This window comes from Mesitornis unicolor, unplaced genomic scaffold (genome assembly GCF_000695765.1).
Source record: "Mesitornis unicolor isolate BGI_N332 unplaced genomic scaffold, ASM69576v1 scaffold38400, whole genome shotgun sequence".
Taxonomy (NCBI): domain Eukaryota; kingdom Metazoa; phylum Chordata; class Aves; order Mesitornithiformes; family Mesitornithidae; genus Mesitornis; species Mesitornis unicolor.
This window is the reverse complement of record NW_010159717.1, coordinates 10,640-24,018: the sequence shown is the minus strand read 5'-3', so window position 1 is coordinate 24,018 and position 13,379 is coordinate 10,640. Positions and strand designations below refer to the sequence as shown.

General features: G+C 52.6%; 1 protein-coding gene across 1 annotated transcript in view; it reads right to left on the bottom strand.

Moving 5' to 3' along the window:
* TRAF7 (TNF receptor-associated factor 7, E3 ubiquitin protein ligase) overlaps window positions 1-12,948 on the bottom strand; it is a 19,983-nt gene extending 7,035 nt beyond the window's left edge. The window contains exons 1-10 of the mRNA XM_010187548.1: window positions 12,835-12,948; window positions 12,369-12,426; window positions 11,136-11,227; window positions 6,922-7,038; window positions 5,553-5,645; window positions 3,922-3,955; window positions 2,747-2,930; window positions 1,941-2,075; window positions 876-1,093; window positions 236-309 (exon numbers count right to left, since the gene is read on the bottom strand). Of these exons, the coding sequence (XP_010185850.1) occupies window positions 236-309; window positions 876-1,093; window positions 1,941-2,075; window positions 2,747-2,930; window positions 3,922-3,955; window positions 5,553-5,645; window positions 6,922-7,038; window positions 11,136-11,227; window positions 12,369-12,426; window positions 12,835-12,930 (1,101 nt within the window). The 5' untranslated portion in view covers window positions 12,931-12,948. The remainder of the gene's footprint in view (window positions 1-235; window positions 310-875; window positions 1,094-1,940; window positions 2,076-2,746; window positions 2,931-3,921; window positions 3,956-5,552; window positions 5,646-6,921; window positions 7,039-11,135; window positions 11,228-12,368; window positions 12,427-12,834) is intronic.
* Between the last annotated feature and the right edge of the window lie 431 nt (window positions 12,949-13,379).

Below are 13,379 nucleotides of genomic sequence, written 5' to 3'. Positions count from 1 at the left end.
GGTAAAACGGCAGCTCTGAGGTGGTGACCAGAATGTGCTCACTGAGCTGCCGTTAACTCAACCGAGAGCAAACCTTCACCCAGACCTCAGCTGCAGTAAAAGCAAACCAAACCTGGGGTGGACAGAGCCAGCATGCAGGAGGGAACCCAAAAGCCTCCCCCAATGCAGGAGCAGCCTAACTAGCGGAGGAGCCAGCAGTTAACCACACACAGCCCCTGCTCAGCCCCCTCCTCACGTTCAGCATGGACGCGTCCCTGCGGAACTCCATCAGGTCCTCGCTCAGCTTGCTCTGGTTCTCATCCAGCACATCTACGAGAGACGGACAGGGACAGTGATGGCACCCAGGGGAACAGGCAGAGGACACTGCCACCCAACCTCTGACAAGGAGGGAGCAGAACCCACTGCTGTTATCAGCAGGGAAAAGCAGGAGGGTGTCTCTGCTACTCGGATGCAAATTGGATGCTGAAGACCCAGCAAATTTCAGAGGCAAGACAGGGCTGGGCATAGCAAAGGTGTGAAGAAACCATGCTTGTTCCAGGATGGCTGTGTTGTTGGCTGTTCAACTCACTGATTTTGACAGGGCCTGAGCCCATGGACTGCACAGGAAAAAGTCATGGGAGAAAGGTGGAAGCTGCCTGCAGGCATTTCTGGGACTTGCCAGTGATCAGTGACTGCAGGATTAGGTCTCACCATGTTCTGGCAGCAGCAAAGTTGATGGGACCCCTAATTTGTTCCTCTGTAAGGACTACCTGAACCTTCTGAAACCTGCTCAGCACCAGTTTTAAACATAGAATGAATTGGAAATGCACCCAACTAACAAAGAGCTGCCCTGTCCCTCCAGCTCTGCCCACAGAGGTCGTCCGGTGCAGACTCACCAAACTTCAGCTCCAAGTTCTTCTCCAGCTGGTCGATTTTCTCCGACAGCTTCCCCAGCATGGAGCGCAGGAAGGCAATTTCCTGGTCCTTCTGGGCCATTGCCACCTGCATCTCATGGAAGCGATCGTCCGTCTGCTGCAGGAACTCCTTCAGACCCTCGAACTTGCAGGTCTCCAAGTGGGTCTCATAAGTGTCTTGATTTCCTATGAACGTACACCTACGAAGGGAAGGCAGACGCTGGCTGGAGCGGGGCTCACACTGGAGACCTCCTTGCTCTGGCTCCTCAGGGGGGGATCTGAGGCCTGGGGGGGTCCTCAGCTCCTGTCAGGAGCAGTGGTGCTGTGGTTCACATCCTGCTGGGTGCAGCCAACAGAGAGACCAAGCAGCTCCCATTCATGCAGCCAGGACACTGCGCCAAACTCATTTGTCTGTCTGTCTGTCTAGGTAGCAGCAAGGAAAAGCAGATCTTGGACAGAATGTGGTGTCATGTGCTGACCACGAGCCCAATCTAAGCCATTAAAATCAATCGAAAAAACTGCAGTTGATGTCTGCAGGTGCTGACAGGGACCTGCAGCATGGCAGGGAGTCAGGGCTCGCCTTGCTCTGCTCCTGCCAAGACACCTCTGCCTGCAACAGCAACCTCAGCTGCGCATCCTGCAGGGAAGCCCCAGCCCAGGCTGCACCCCTGCTCAGTGACGATCAACCCTCCAAGGCTGATCCGTGGTCCCCTTGCCCTGGGAGAAAGACTGGTTTGAAAGACGCTGCCACGGAGCTCGCATTGCTCTTGTTCTTGTCCTCCCTGCGTGTCTTTGGCTAGATCCACTGCTCTGACTCCCCTCCAGCTCACTCTGCCTACACACCTCAGCCTCCTCCTTGGCTGACAGCTGGGCAGCGTGACTTGCCTGTTCTCAACAACAGGCTCAGGGCTGCCTTCTGCAAGCCCTGCACAGCACTGGGTAGAGCTGCTCAGAGCCCACAGTGCTATCCCAAGGCTGCAGGAGCCAAAAAGCAGCTCAGGAATGAGCTCAGTGCACCCTCCTCATGGAAAAGCACCAGCTCCTTACCCGTATTTGGAGTGTGGACATTTGATGTGCTCGCACTCTTTCAGATGTGCCTCCAGGTTCATTTTCAGGAGAGGTGGGCAGCTGGGGTTATTGGGGCAGCGAACCGGCCTGTAATCACAGCTGCTTTCATGATCTCTGCCCATGGAGAGAAGCAAAAGGAAGGAAAATCAGCGATGAGCAAAAATTAATGAAAATAACACAGATTGTCAGGAAAGGAGCAAACCAGCCCTGTGAGACTGTCAGGTAATGGAAAGCCTCCTGCTCTAAGACTGCAATTACGGCTTGAAATTCTCATTTGGCCACTAAGTTGAGAAGAATAATAGGCCACATTTATGCAGGGAACATCTACTTCTGCAGCTGATCAACTGAGCCTTCAGGCAGCAATCAACAACAGGCAATGGCCAGGTGACAGCAAAGAGAATGACTGCAGCCAGGATGGGGAGGGGACAGATTACAGATTCCTAGGGTATAACTAGGATAACTCCTCTTACGAAGAGAATCCCAAGGTCTCTGCTGGACCATAGCCACCGTGTTTCACCCCAGATGCGAGGTGGCTGTTTTCCCAGTGTGTCCCAGTGCTGGGACAGTCAGGTAAGCTGGGAGCAGAGAGCAGCATCCTTTCCCTGAGAGCAGCAGAAAGAAATGTCCCCTCCAGTCACCCTGCCCATTCCCACAGCCCTGCACTCCCCTGCCGGTCGGAGCTGCGCTGTCCCCAGGAGCAGCAGCACAGCTCAGATATGACAGCAGATTGCTGCTGGTGAAACCCTGTCCCTGGAGAGGCCGCACGCTGGTGACAAGCCACTTACTTCCTGGCACTCAGTTTAATTGTAAACGGGCATCCACGGGGGTCCACCTCGAAGGCAGCGGGCTTGCTGCTGGCTGCAGGCCGGCAGCCGTACTTGCAGTGGATGAAGAGCTCCCCGATCTGCTCAGCCACTGCGATGTTGTTAACCACGACGGTCAGTTTGGCATTGTCCACGGGGCACTTCTCTGCCAGGTGGGGAAGGAAAAGAGAGACAGAGTCAGCGAAGGCTGAGGCACTGCAGGATTATTTAAATGTGTTGTGTTCTCTGGCTAAGATGCCCCATACGTAACCCGTTCCCCCACCCAGGCCTGGGGCTCAGCTCCTCCACCAGGGATGCTGCAGCGAAGCAAAGACACAAGCTTTGAGGGCAGGAGCAAAACTGAGCAACTCAGGATTGCAACCGCAAAGCCTTTTGCTACAAATCTCTTGGCTGGGAGAGACACAGCCCAACGTGGTGATAAAGCATTAGCATGCAAAGCAGAGGGACCCTCACATGTGGCAGATGAACATCTTAAGGCAAAAAGAACTGCTGTTGTACTGGACTCCCCGGGGAGCCTCCTCAGGGCTGGCTGTTCTGGTAATAGCAATGGCTTGGCTTTGTGCTGAACAAGAGCTTTGCGAGAGGGGCACAGACTCGTGCCAAGTAAAGTCTTTTTTGCGGTGCAGAGTCCAAACCAAGCAGGAGCTGGTTAGGCCAGGCCAGCAGCCAGACACTTGGGCTCCACCAGGATTCTGGAAGAGCCGGGTGAGCTCAAGCAGCTCCGTGTGCCACTGCTCAGGGGCTCAGCCAGCGGCCACAGAGGCCCCAGTAATGGGAGAGGAGGGGTCTGACAGGGCTCTGCCAAACACAGCCCCCCTGCTCCTTCGCCAGGCAGCCACAGAAAGCTCTCTGTCTGCAATCGATGGGTCAGCTCTGGGCGAGACGTGTATTATCCTGGGATTATCCATTGCAGATTCCAGGATTTGAGAACATCCTGTGCCCAAGAGCCGGGCCCAGCCCTCTACTGCCCGTGCCACAGCGTGAACCATCCGAGCTGCACAGCCACCCGTGCCCCAGCCCTGGTTTGTTTGAAGCCCTTCAGACATCTTTCGGCAGGTTTCTTTTTAAGTGAAAGCAAACAAACCAGAAAACAACAGCGTTTTGGCTGCCTCACACAAGAACAGTTCTGTACTCACCAGATGTTAAGGCACATCTTCTACAAAATGTGTGCTGTGGAGACAAAGAGGAACAGCAGCGTCAGCGTAAACAGCATCGGACAAATGAGTCCCTGTGGCTAATGATGGGAAAGGTGGGAGATACCAAAGCTGGTGGCACGGGGATCTCAGCAACTGCTCTGCCTGCTTTACAGCTCAGGGTGCCATGGAGTCTGCACCACAGGGCAAAAACCAGCTGCTCGCTCAGGAAACTAAGAGTGCAACACAGGTTCTGCTCCTGAGAAATATTAAGTGCGTGGTTTGAAGCTCTGAGGGTCCTGCCCTGTTCAGGACCGTGATCATGGTGCAAGAAAAGTGATGGACAATTTCTGCCACCCTCCAAATCTGCCTGAGGTTCCTCTTCTTCGCCCTCCACTTAGTCCAAGTCATTCCTCTCGTTTCCCTGAGAAGCCCTCAAGGTGAAGAGCACCGGTCCGGCCTCTCCCCGTCCTTGGCCAGTCAGCCCATCACGTAGATCCCTCTGTAGCTCCCCTCCCATAGCTGGAGCTGTCCTGCTGCCAGGTGGATGGAACAGCTGCTTTGTAAGCCCATTAAATGCACTGTAAATTTGGCCACTTTAAATAGCTCTCTCTATTCCCACAGCAGAAATGCACGGTAACACTTTAACTTGATAAAGTAGCAAATTCAATCTAACGCGCTAATGAATATAAAGAGACGGACAAAGGCTGCAGCATTTCACTGGTCCTGAACTTGCCCCGTGGGTTCCCTGGAGCCTCCTCGGCCACATTCCCCTGCCGCGGGGCCAGCGCTTGGCAGCAGCGCAGGGGAGGCTGCAAGTCACTCGTCAGAGCCGTTATCTGCTGCCCTGCTCACCCGGCCTTTTCCTGCCCCGCGCAGCTGCGTGGTGCTCTCTCCAGAGCTGCCAAAGCAGGGCTGCAAATACAGCCACTCTGCTTCCTGCAGCACATTTTCCATGTTAACCAGTAAATCTCAGTGTCTCCATGAAGAGCTGCTTACTGAAATGGTGCAGCGAAGCTGCACCAAGCTCCATCGCCGCTGGGGATAGCACCCCCATGGCAATAAACAACCCTGCTCTCTACCGCTGTTGCTACAGCTCCATCCTAGCAGAGCACATCAGAAGCATTAGAGAGCCCATCGTGAAGCCATCTTTCTTCACACGTAGCCCAGAAGCAGGAATAATATAGAGTTTCTATTAAATCCTGGCAAAATGGAATCTAGAAGAATATTCATAATGCTCTGTGCCTTTCATTAGAGGATCTCAAATCCCTTTGCGAGCATTAACCAAATGAAGCTCAGAGCCAATCTTGTTTTATAAGAAATGCTTTCTTCACGACTGAAGCGCAGCCTTTCCTGGGGTGCTCAGGAGGCAGCAGCACTCTGCAGGGCAGGGAATGGGGAGTTTTGGACAGCCATGAAGCCACACCAAGGAGACTGAAGGGGGCCGGGACAGGGAAGCTGGCAGCACAGCTCTCCTGGGAAAAGCTGCCCAAGTTGGCCCTAGACCCAGTCAGGGGCTGTCTCATCACTGCTCACTCAGGCTGACAGCCACTGGGGACAGTCAGGGCTTCGCTATAGGTCACACGGGACATCCATGGAGCCCACACTCGTAATTTGGAAGAGCACTGCCTTACCCCACAGGTTGTGATGACGGGATCCTTAAACACGCTACAGCACAGCTGGCAGCACAGCTTCACGGACGGCTGTTCAGCAAACACCAGGGGCTCCTGAAGAGGAGAAAAAGGGGCAGAAAAAGCACAAGAGTTAACCCAAACACAGCAGCCTCCAGCTCTGCAAAGGAATAAAATCACTCTTCAGTGGGGAGCCTTGGGGCACAAAGCACACTAAGAGTTTCATTACCTCCAAACAAGCTTTTGTCTGGATCTGCTGACCTACATAAGAGGTGGCGGAACCTTGGGAACGGCTGGAGACCCTCAGCTCATCACAAACTGGGTGCCACCAGTGTGTGGCAGGACCAGGACTCGGCAGCAAACTGCACAGACCAACTTTTTGCCAGAGTCACCTGCGTGAGCCGCACCGCCTGGCACTGTTTGCTTGGTTGGACTGAGCGGTGTGTTGTCAAAAACGCCTCCCAGACTAAGCCTAAAGTTGAAAAGCAGTTCTAAAACAGCTCGCCCTTTTGTATTCTTGAAACATCCTGAAGGAAGGGCTCTTTCATTCCTCACAAAGCAGAAACAACATTGTTTCTGCCATAATGGGCCCATCTCCCCAGCTTTATTCACCAGCTAAGGCTGCCGGAGCGCGGGCTCTGAGCACGTCCTCCCGGAGCAGCACAGCTCTCCCTTCCATGCCAGAGCACAGCTTCACATTTCAGAGCGTTGCGAATAAATCACTGCAGTTTGGTCTGCCTTTTCATCCTGCGCTGCTCTCAGAACTGCAAACACAACCCCCCAGGCTCCTAAATACGACACACACACTTTTATCTTACATCTATGGCAAAACGCCACCTGACCTTTCATGCATCCAGTCTGGGGTTAGTTATTGGGTCACAAAGTCAGCTCAGCTTAAAAGTGTCTTCCCCCAACAAGAGCCACATGTGGACAACTCCTTGTACCCTCCTGGGGCTGACGATCCAGTCAGTGGGGTGCCGCGCAGCCCTCAAGGCAGGACGGGGCTCTGAATCAGTGGGGAATTGCATTAATCTTGCTGCCTGGGGCCAGACCACCAGCCTAAACACTCGCAACACTGCTCTGCAGCAGGGCCAGGGAATCACACACGACTCTGCAAAGACTTTCAGTTTTCCTGAGAAACAGAAAAGCTTCACCATTGTCCCCTCTTTACGTATGGGGAAATAGCACACGAGGAAGCAAAGTAACGTGCAGAAGTCAGTGGTGGAAACAAAATGAAAAGCAGGAATCCTGACAGCCAGGCATTGTGACAACCTGCCCACGATAGCTCTATGTACTCACTAGAGCCCATTAAGTTACTCTTTTGACACTGAACTTCCTAGCACTGCTGCTTCAGACAATCCCAAATACCTACTGGCTCCTCCTCTTCCTCATGGAGTGAGAACGTCGAGCGCAGAGACATGTTGGACTCGGAGTGCAACGAGCGGACGGAGATAGCAGAGTCAGAGCGGCGTGGGGTGCTGATCGGAGGCTTCAGAGAGAAAAAACACAGTTCTGGTTACTGCAAATAATTCCCACCTTCCTCCAAAGCCCTGTGCACAACTTCAAGTTCAGTCTCCCCCTCCACAAAACTCAGCTGCTCCGTTTGTTCACCCGCCCCTGCCAAGCAGCACGTCCCGCTGCTGCCACAAACAGCGCTCCACGCTGAGCCAGGACGGGCATTATTCAGGTTTAACTCGCTGACATCCAAATTCCAAGCACGTAACCTCCTCCAAGGTGCGCTGGGTTGTAACTTACCGCGCGCGCCCGCAAAGCAACGGTGTGGAAGAATTAATCCTTCACAGAAAGCTTTGTAAATCTCCCCCAGAGACAGCTCCCAGCTTCTGCAATGTCTCCAATCTCTGCCGCAGCAGCACTTGTTGTTTCACTCGCTATATCTAACTTCTGCCAAATTTCTTTGCGTAAGTGCGCAGACTTCCTTCTATTCAATTCAGTAACAGACTGGCTTTGTCGCTTCCTGCTCGGGAGGGGAGAGCGAAGTGGACATCGCGTGCACCAATCACGAAAAATCCCACTGGCTGCGGCGGCCTTGGGATTGGCTTCGAGGGAAAGCTGCCGGTGGAATGTTAACCAGCAGCGCATCCGAGGGGGCAAGAACAACCAGCAGCACGGAGCCAAGGCGCAATTCGGCGTCAAAGCGAAACTGGAGACGCTTCAAGCCGTGGGGCGATTGGATTTGGGGGTCTAGAACAGGCGTAGCACAGCGTTGGCTGGGTTCTCTGGAAGAGGTGCTGGGGGCAGACTGGGGACAGCGCAGAGAAGCACTAAAAGTCGAGGAGAGAATGGATGGGCTGGCAGAGAAATGGCAGTGAGGCCGTAAGCTTGAGATGCTTGGCATCAGGAGATGAACAGTGCCCAGGGTACATGCACACATCACACCTAGAGGTAGCTTGACCATGGCCTCCATCAGTCACAAACTCCTCGAAGTGGTGGCTGCCCTCTCGAAGAGGGACCGGCCCTGGATCAGCTCAGCCCCGGCACTGCCCAGCTGCAGTGGGGAAAGCTGCACAGATGAGACCCTGACACCTCAGGTTCCTGTCCTGCACCACCTGGTGAGCAAAACAGCTTTTCTCCGTGTTCACTCTGAACCTCCCCAGCCGCACGTTGTGCGCTTGCCCTGGCAAAAGTGCGTGACACAAGGACAAAAGCAATGCAGGAGGCCAGTGGGGCAGCGAGGAAATTCAGCAATGAAAGATGTAAGATGAGCTTCAGAGGCTGCTGCCGTCCCCAGAGACCGACTGTACCGCAGCCTGATGGATCCTGCTGGTTCTTCACACCGCTCTGCTGCTTAATTTTTATGATACTGAGATCCTAGGAGCTCAGAAATGCTGCATCTGCTTAGAAGCCAAAGCGTAAAGCTCCTTTTTTTTCCTTAAAGAAGGTGCATTTATTGGCTAAATAAGTAAACCTTGAGGAGGAATGGTTATAACAAGGTAAATCAGTTTTATGCCTATTCATTAATTTTATTATTTTCTTCCACCAGTAACAGAAGTTATTAAAATAACAAGGATGACTGTGCATAGCTCCCATTCTGGAGGTGATGCAGAGACCAAGGCGGGCTCTGCAGGGAGGCAGCTTTATCAAAAGCAGCATCCTGCGCGGATCAGGGATGGAGAGGAGGGGACTGCAGCCCAGGAGCACCTCCAGGGGGCAGGGCTGTGGGACGCGGCCTTGCTGGGCTGTGGGCTCGGCTCCCTGTGTCCTGGCTGGGCTAATGCTGCTGTAAACTACGCAGGAGAGACGTTGGTGTGCTGCAAAAGATCACTCGGCTTGGGCTGTGGATACAACGCTGAACGGCAGAGGTGTGCAGTGGTGTTCATTGCCTCTCTGGGTATCTGCAGCCTCAGTTTTTGCCAAGCAAACAAAACCAAGACTTGAGAGACCTCAGCTCCACAGGGTCAGTCACTGCCCTGCTTCCCACCCCCGGGGTATCTGCCAAGGTTGGGGGGATCTGTACGCACCAAAGCCAAGGAGCACCAGGCCCTGCCGCAGGGATGAGGGGACACAGGGGCACTGCTTCAGCCAAGCTTGGATTTGGGAGGAGCTGTCAGAAAGGTGTCACCTCCCCACAGCCGTGCCAGGGCTGTTTCTGCATAAACATCAAGTCCAGCTTCAAACGGCCCAGCTACAAAAGCAGCCTCCATGTGAAGGCTCCAATGCAGTCCTCGTTCCTGCAGGCACAGTCAGCCTGGGAGCCCGTGGCACTGTTTTCAGGAAAGATGACAGCAGCCGCTCAATAATCCCTGCCTTGCACGCAGAACACACTGCCCTGCTTTTGGTTTCATCAACAGAGGCTTTAAAAAGAAAGAAGAAGGGCTGGTGGAGGTCACAGGAGGGCTCTGACTCGTCTCCAGCTGTCTCTGAGGGCTGACAAGCCCTTGGCAGCTTCTGGAGGAGGGAAAACGTAGCGATGAGGAAGGGAAATCCCAGATTATTTCTTGACAAAGCAAAGGAAGCCTCCTAAAGGGGTTAGCGAGAGTTTGTCTGGAGCAGCAGGCAGAGCAGGGCTGAGGAGCTTCTGCTTCGCTAACGCCTCACGCCACAGGCTGCTTCCTCAGCCGCTCGCTGATCCTCCTGCTATCTTTGCTTACGAATATTTAGCACTCCAGGGAAGGGGGCTGAGACTGTCCAGGAGGACAGGTCCTAGGAGAGATCTCACCTTCCTTGGCTGCACACCTCAGTTCATCACACTGTGCTTTTGAAAAGCCAGAGAGCTGCTCCATCAGGCATGGCTAAACGCAATGTAATGCAATGCCCCCAGCACCCCTGCTCCTCCGGAAAAATCCTCACCTCTGCTCTGGGAGCACTGCACAGCTCCAGAAAAGGGTGCAGCGAGCACGGCCCTCAGCCCACAGGGTCAGTGCTGACAGCCAAGGGCTTCCTGGAACAGCGCCCCAGCACCACGGGGTCAGGGATGTGATGGAGAGCTGCATTTGCCAAGGACACGAGGCAAACGTTCAAAGGACTTTTTGAAAAACAAACACACGCTCACATAAAACCCAGCAAGACCTCTGAGCAACAGAAGGAACTTTATGGGATGCTGACAATAAAGCTCTTTGCAATCTGGTGTCAAATTTAAACTCCAGAAGTGCTGTAGCTCCACGCTGTTGCTGACCCCAGTCTCTGCCAGCGCCTGACTTCAGCAGCAGCAGTGATCCATTTGTCCCCGGCTTGGAAGCTGGGTCTCCTAACCTGCCAAAGGCTACAACAACTCACTTCATTTGAAGAGTTTACTCCTCACATGCTTAAATCTAAACAGGAGCTTGTGGTTAGAAGAGCACTAGGGATAGAAGATCAAGGCCTTAGAGCTACCTGTCCATTCACTGAGGTTTGCTTTCCCGTTGCTGTTCTTGATCTGATTGATTTAGACGATTTCTCTTTAAGCAGCTAACCTTGAAGCTTGTTAGATCACTAAATTCCCCAAAAAGAAGTCACTCACAAGTGAGTGTGATGAATGAGAAAGCTGGGTACAAAACTAGGAAGTGCTCTTCAGCAAAGACATTGCGAGACGTGGGAATGGTTTGTGTGAGAAGACCCCAATGATGCGACCCCCGGGAGCTGAGCGCAGCCTGTGGTGCCTGACATCCCACGCTGCAGGTTTCAAACCTGCTCCCTGCGGTCAGAAGCCCCATCTGGAGGTGGAAAGAGGAATGGATTTTCTGCTTGTAACTGCAGGGCCAGCTGTGCTGCTGCATGATCCATCCAGCTCCTCTGATGCAGACTGACCCGTCTTGCTCACAGCAGCTCTGTTTTCTCCCAGGCTCAGGAGACCCAGAGCATGCTGAACGAGGCAGGTACGACCCACGAGTAGACCTGCAGGATTTGGGCTCTGTAACCCACACTATTTTGAAGCAGTCTGAAAATAAGCACCGGCAGCGCCAACCTAATACCCAGGGTCAGAAACTGCCTCTGCTTCCCCGCTGCACCAACACTGGGAGCAGTCAGGAAATGCTGAGGCTCATCCTGCCCCCGATATAACACAGAGGACGGGAACGGTGAGGGCGGCAGAGAAGCCCAAAGGAGCAGCAGACAGCTCTCATTTGACATGTAATACATGGCAACACCTACCATGCCATCGTCCTCATCTCGCGGGGAGTAGGTGAGCGTGCTGGAGGAGGATGGGGTCCGACGATGCTGTTTAAAAGTATTGGTCCCGTCAGCTATAAAGCAAAATAAAACAAAGAAGCAAGCATTTAGGCTCCTCAGTAACATTTGCAAGCTGCAGGTCAGTCTCTGTCACTGTAAGTGTTCCCTGAAGAAGGTGAGGGACCCCCCAACTCTGGTTCTTAACCTGGACGTATCAGTGCAGGCAGCACAGTCCTATCTCAGAGCTTGCTGAAATGCACACAGCCCTTTGGAAAGCCTGCCCAGAAAAGAGCAATATTCTACCAGGTTCATAATATGATATAATAGAATATAATATTCTACCAGGTCCATAGGTTAAAAATGCTATTAAAAGGAAACCTTATACTCCCACGTATCTCAGTCCCCAACAAAAATTGCTTTGATCAAGGGAGGTCTGGACGTTCTTGTAGCACAAGGCAGGCATGCTAAATTAAACTGGAAATGTTGCATAAAGAGCACGTTACTGACATACACGATTTTAAATGGAAATATTCGGGAGTCCAAAACCATCTATGGTTCAGAGTCCTGTACAAACGTAGTCCAAACACCTCGCCCTGGCAGACGTTCAGTTCCTTATCTAAATCAGTGTCAAGTGCCACAGTTTATCTTCACTCGAGCAAGGATATTTGTATTCCAAAACAAAACCAAACCTGTTCCTACATTCACGCCGCGTGTCAGGGCTCAGACTCCTCACCTGCTGGGCTTGGAGGAACGAAGCAGGAGAATTTTCAATGAGCAGGTACACTTGTACCCCTCCTGTCTGAGCTAAAAACGGCCACGGGCGTTTCACCAGAGCGTCCAGAGTGATTCACACAGGGAATTTCAGCGCTGCTAATGATTGCATGAGAAGTCAGAGGTAAATAAAGATTTGGGACTGAGCTCTGTAGCAAACCCTGTTGCACTGCCTTCATTTCAGCACGGGCTTCCCAGTGGCACTGTTAAATCCGCCCGATGGGAGAAAATTTCAGTGCATGCTCATTTCCATCGTGGCTGGTGATCAGATGCCATGATTAAATAACACTCGGGCTGCATCTATCGCTAAAAACAGCACCTCAGCAACCGTCTGGAATGAACACGGTGGTTCTCCCAGCGGCTCTGGGATTTGTAAAACAACAACAACAACAAAGCCGGTAGGAACCACGCACGGTGCTCTGGGGAGAGCAATGAAATACTCACCCTTTGTGATAGTCGTCACAGCAGAGTAGGCCGGCCCAAAAGTTGTTTCCATTCTTGTCTGAAACATTGACAAAACGAAGGTCAGTGCGATGACTGCGGCACAGCCCAAAGGCTTGCTACCTTCCCCAAAGTGGTGGAAAAACACACATACATTTCAACTCCTACCTGTGGACATGGTGATTTTTAAGGAAAGTACTGTATTTTCCACAGTCACAGAATCCCAGAATGGCTCGGTTGGAAAAGCCCTCTGAGATCATCACGTCCAACCGCTCCTGTCTACCCCCTAAACCATATCCCTAAGTACCTCGTCTACCCGCTCTTTAAACACATCCAGGGATGGTGACTCCACCACCTCCCTGGGCAGCCTGTTCCAGCTTCTGACGACCCTCTCAGTAAAGAACTTCTTCAGTCACCTTCATTTTCTCAAAGGAAAGGATGAGAACACAAGAAGCACCCCAAGCCTTACCCCGTTAGTGTTCTCAGAAGTAGTGATACTGGTTGTGCCACTGGAGAAACGATTGTAGCGAGCGTTCTTGTTTGAGCTCATAATCTGGGCCAGCATTCGTTAGTCACGGGAAGCCTGCCCTGTGGAAAAAGAGACAGAAAGAGTCAGGCTCATTGCACGTGTTTTCCTGGGCTCGGAGAACAACCTCCTGTAGCCTTACATCACAGTATTTACTTAAGCTCACATAAACCTGCATTTGCAGAAGCAAGAGGCAACGTCAAAGTCAACTTCCTCTGAATAATTCCCGGATGACTGCTCAGTGTTCTCTAAAAATCCAGTATCTTTTCAAACGACTCTGTAATCACTGGAACACCCACAGCCATTCGCTGCTTTAACAAGTGCACGACTGTTTCAGCAGCAGATGAGAGTTCTCAGGAGACCACTCAGACAGACAGCACTGCTCTGGTCACGACAGCACATCAATCCTTTAAAAACAAGAGCGGGTACCAGCTGTGAGTGACAGTGCCAGCAGAGAGGAGCCCTGGGCAGGCTCTGTGTCTGGCCCT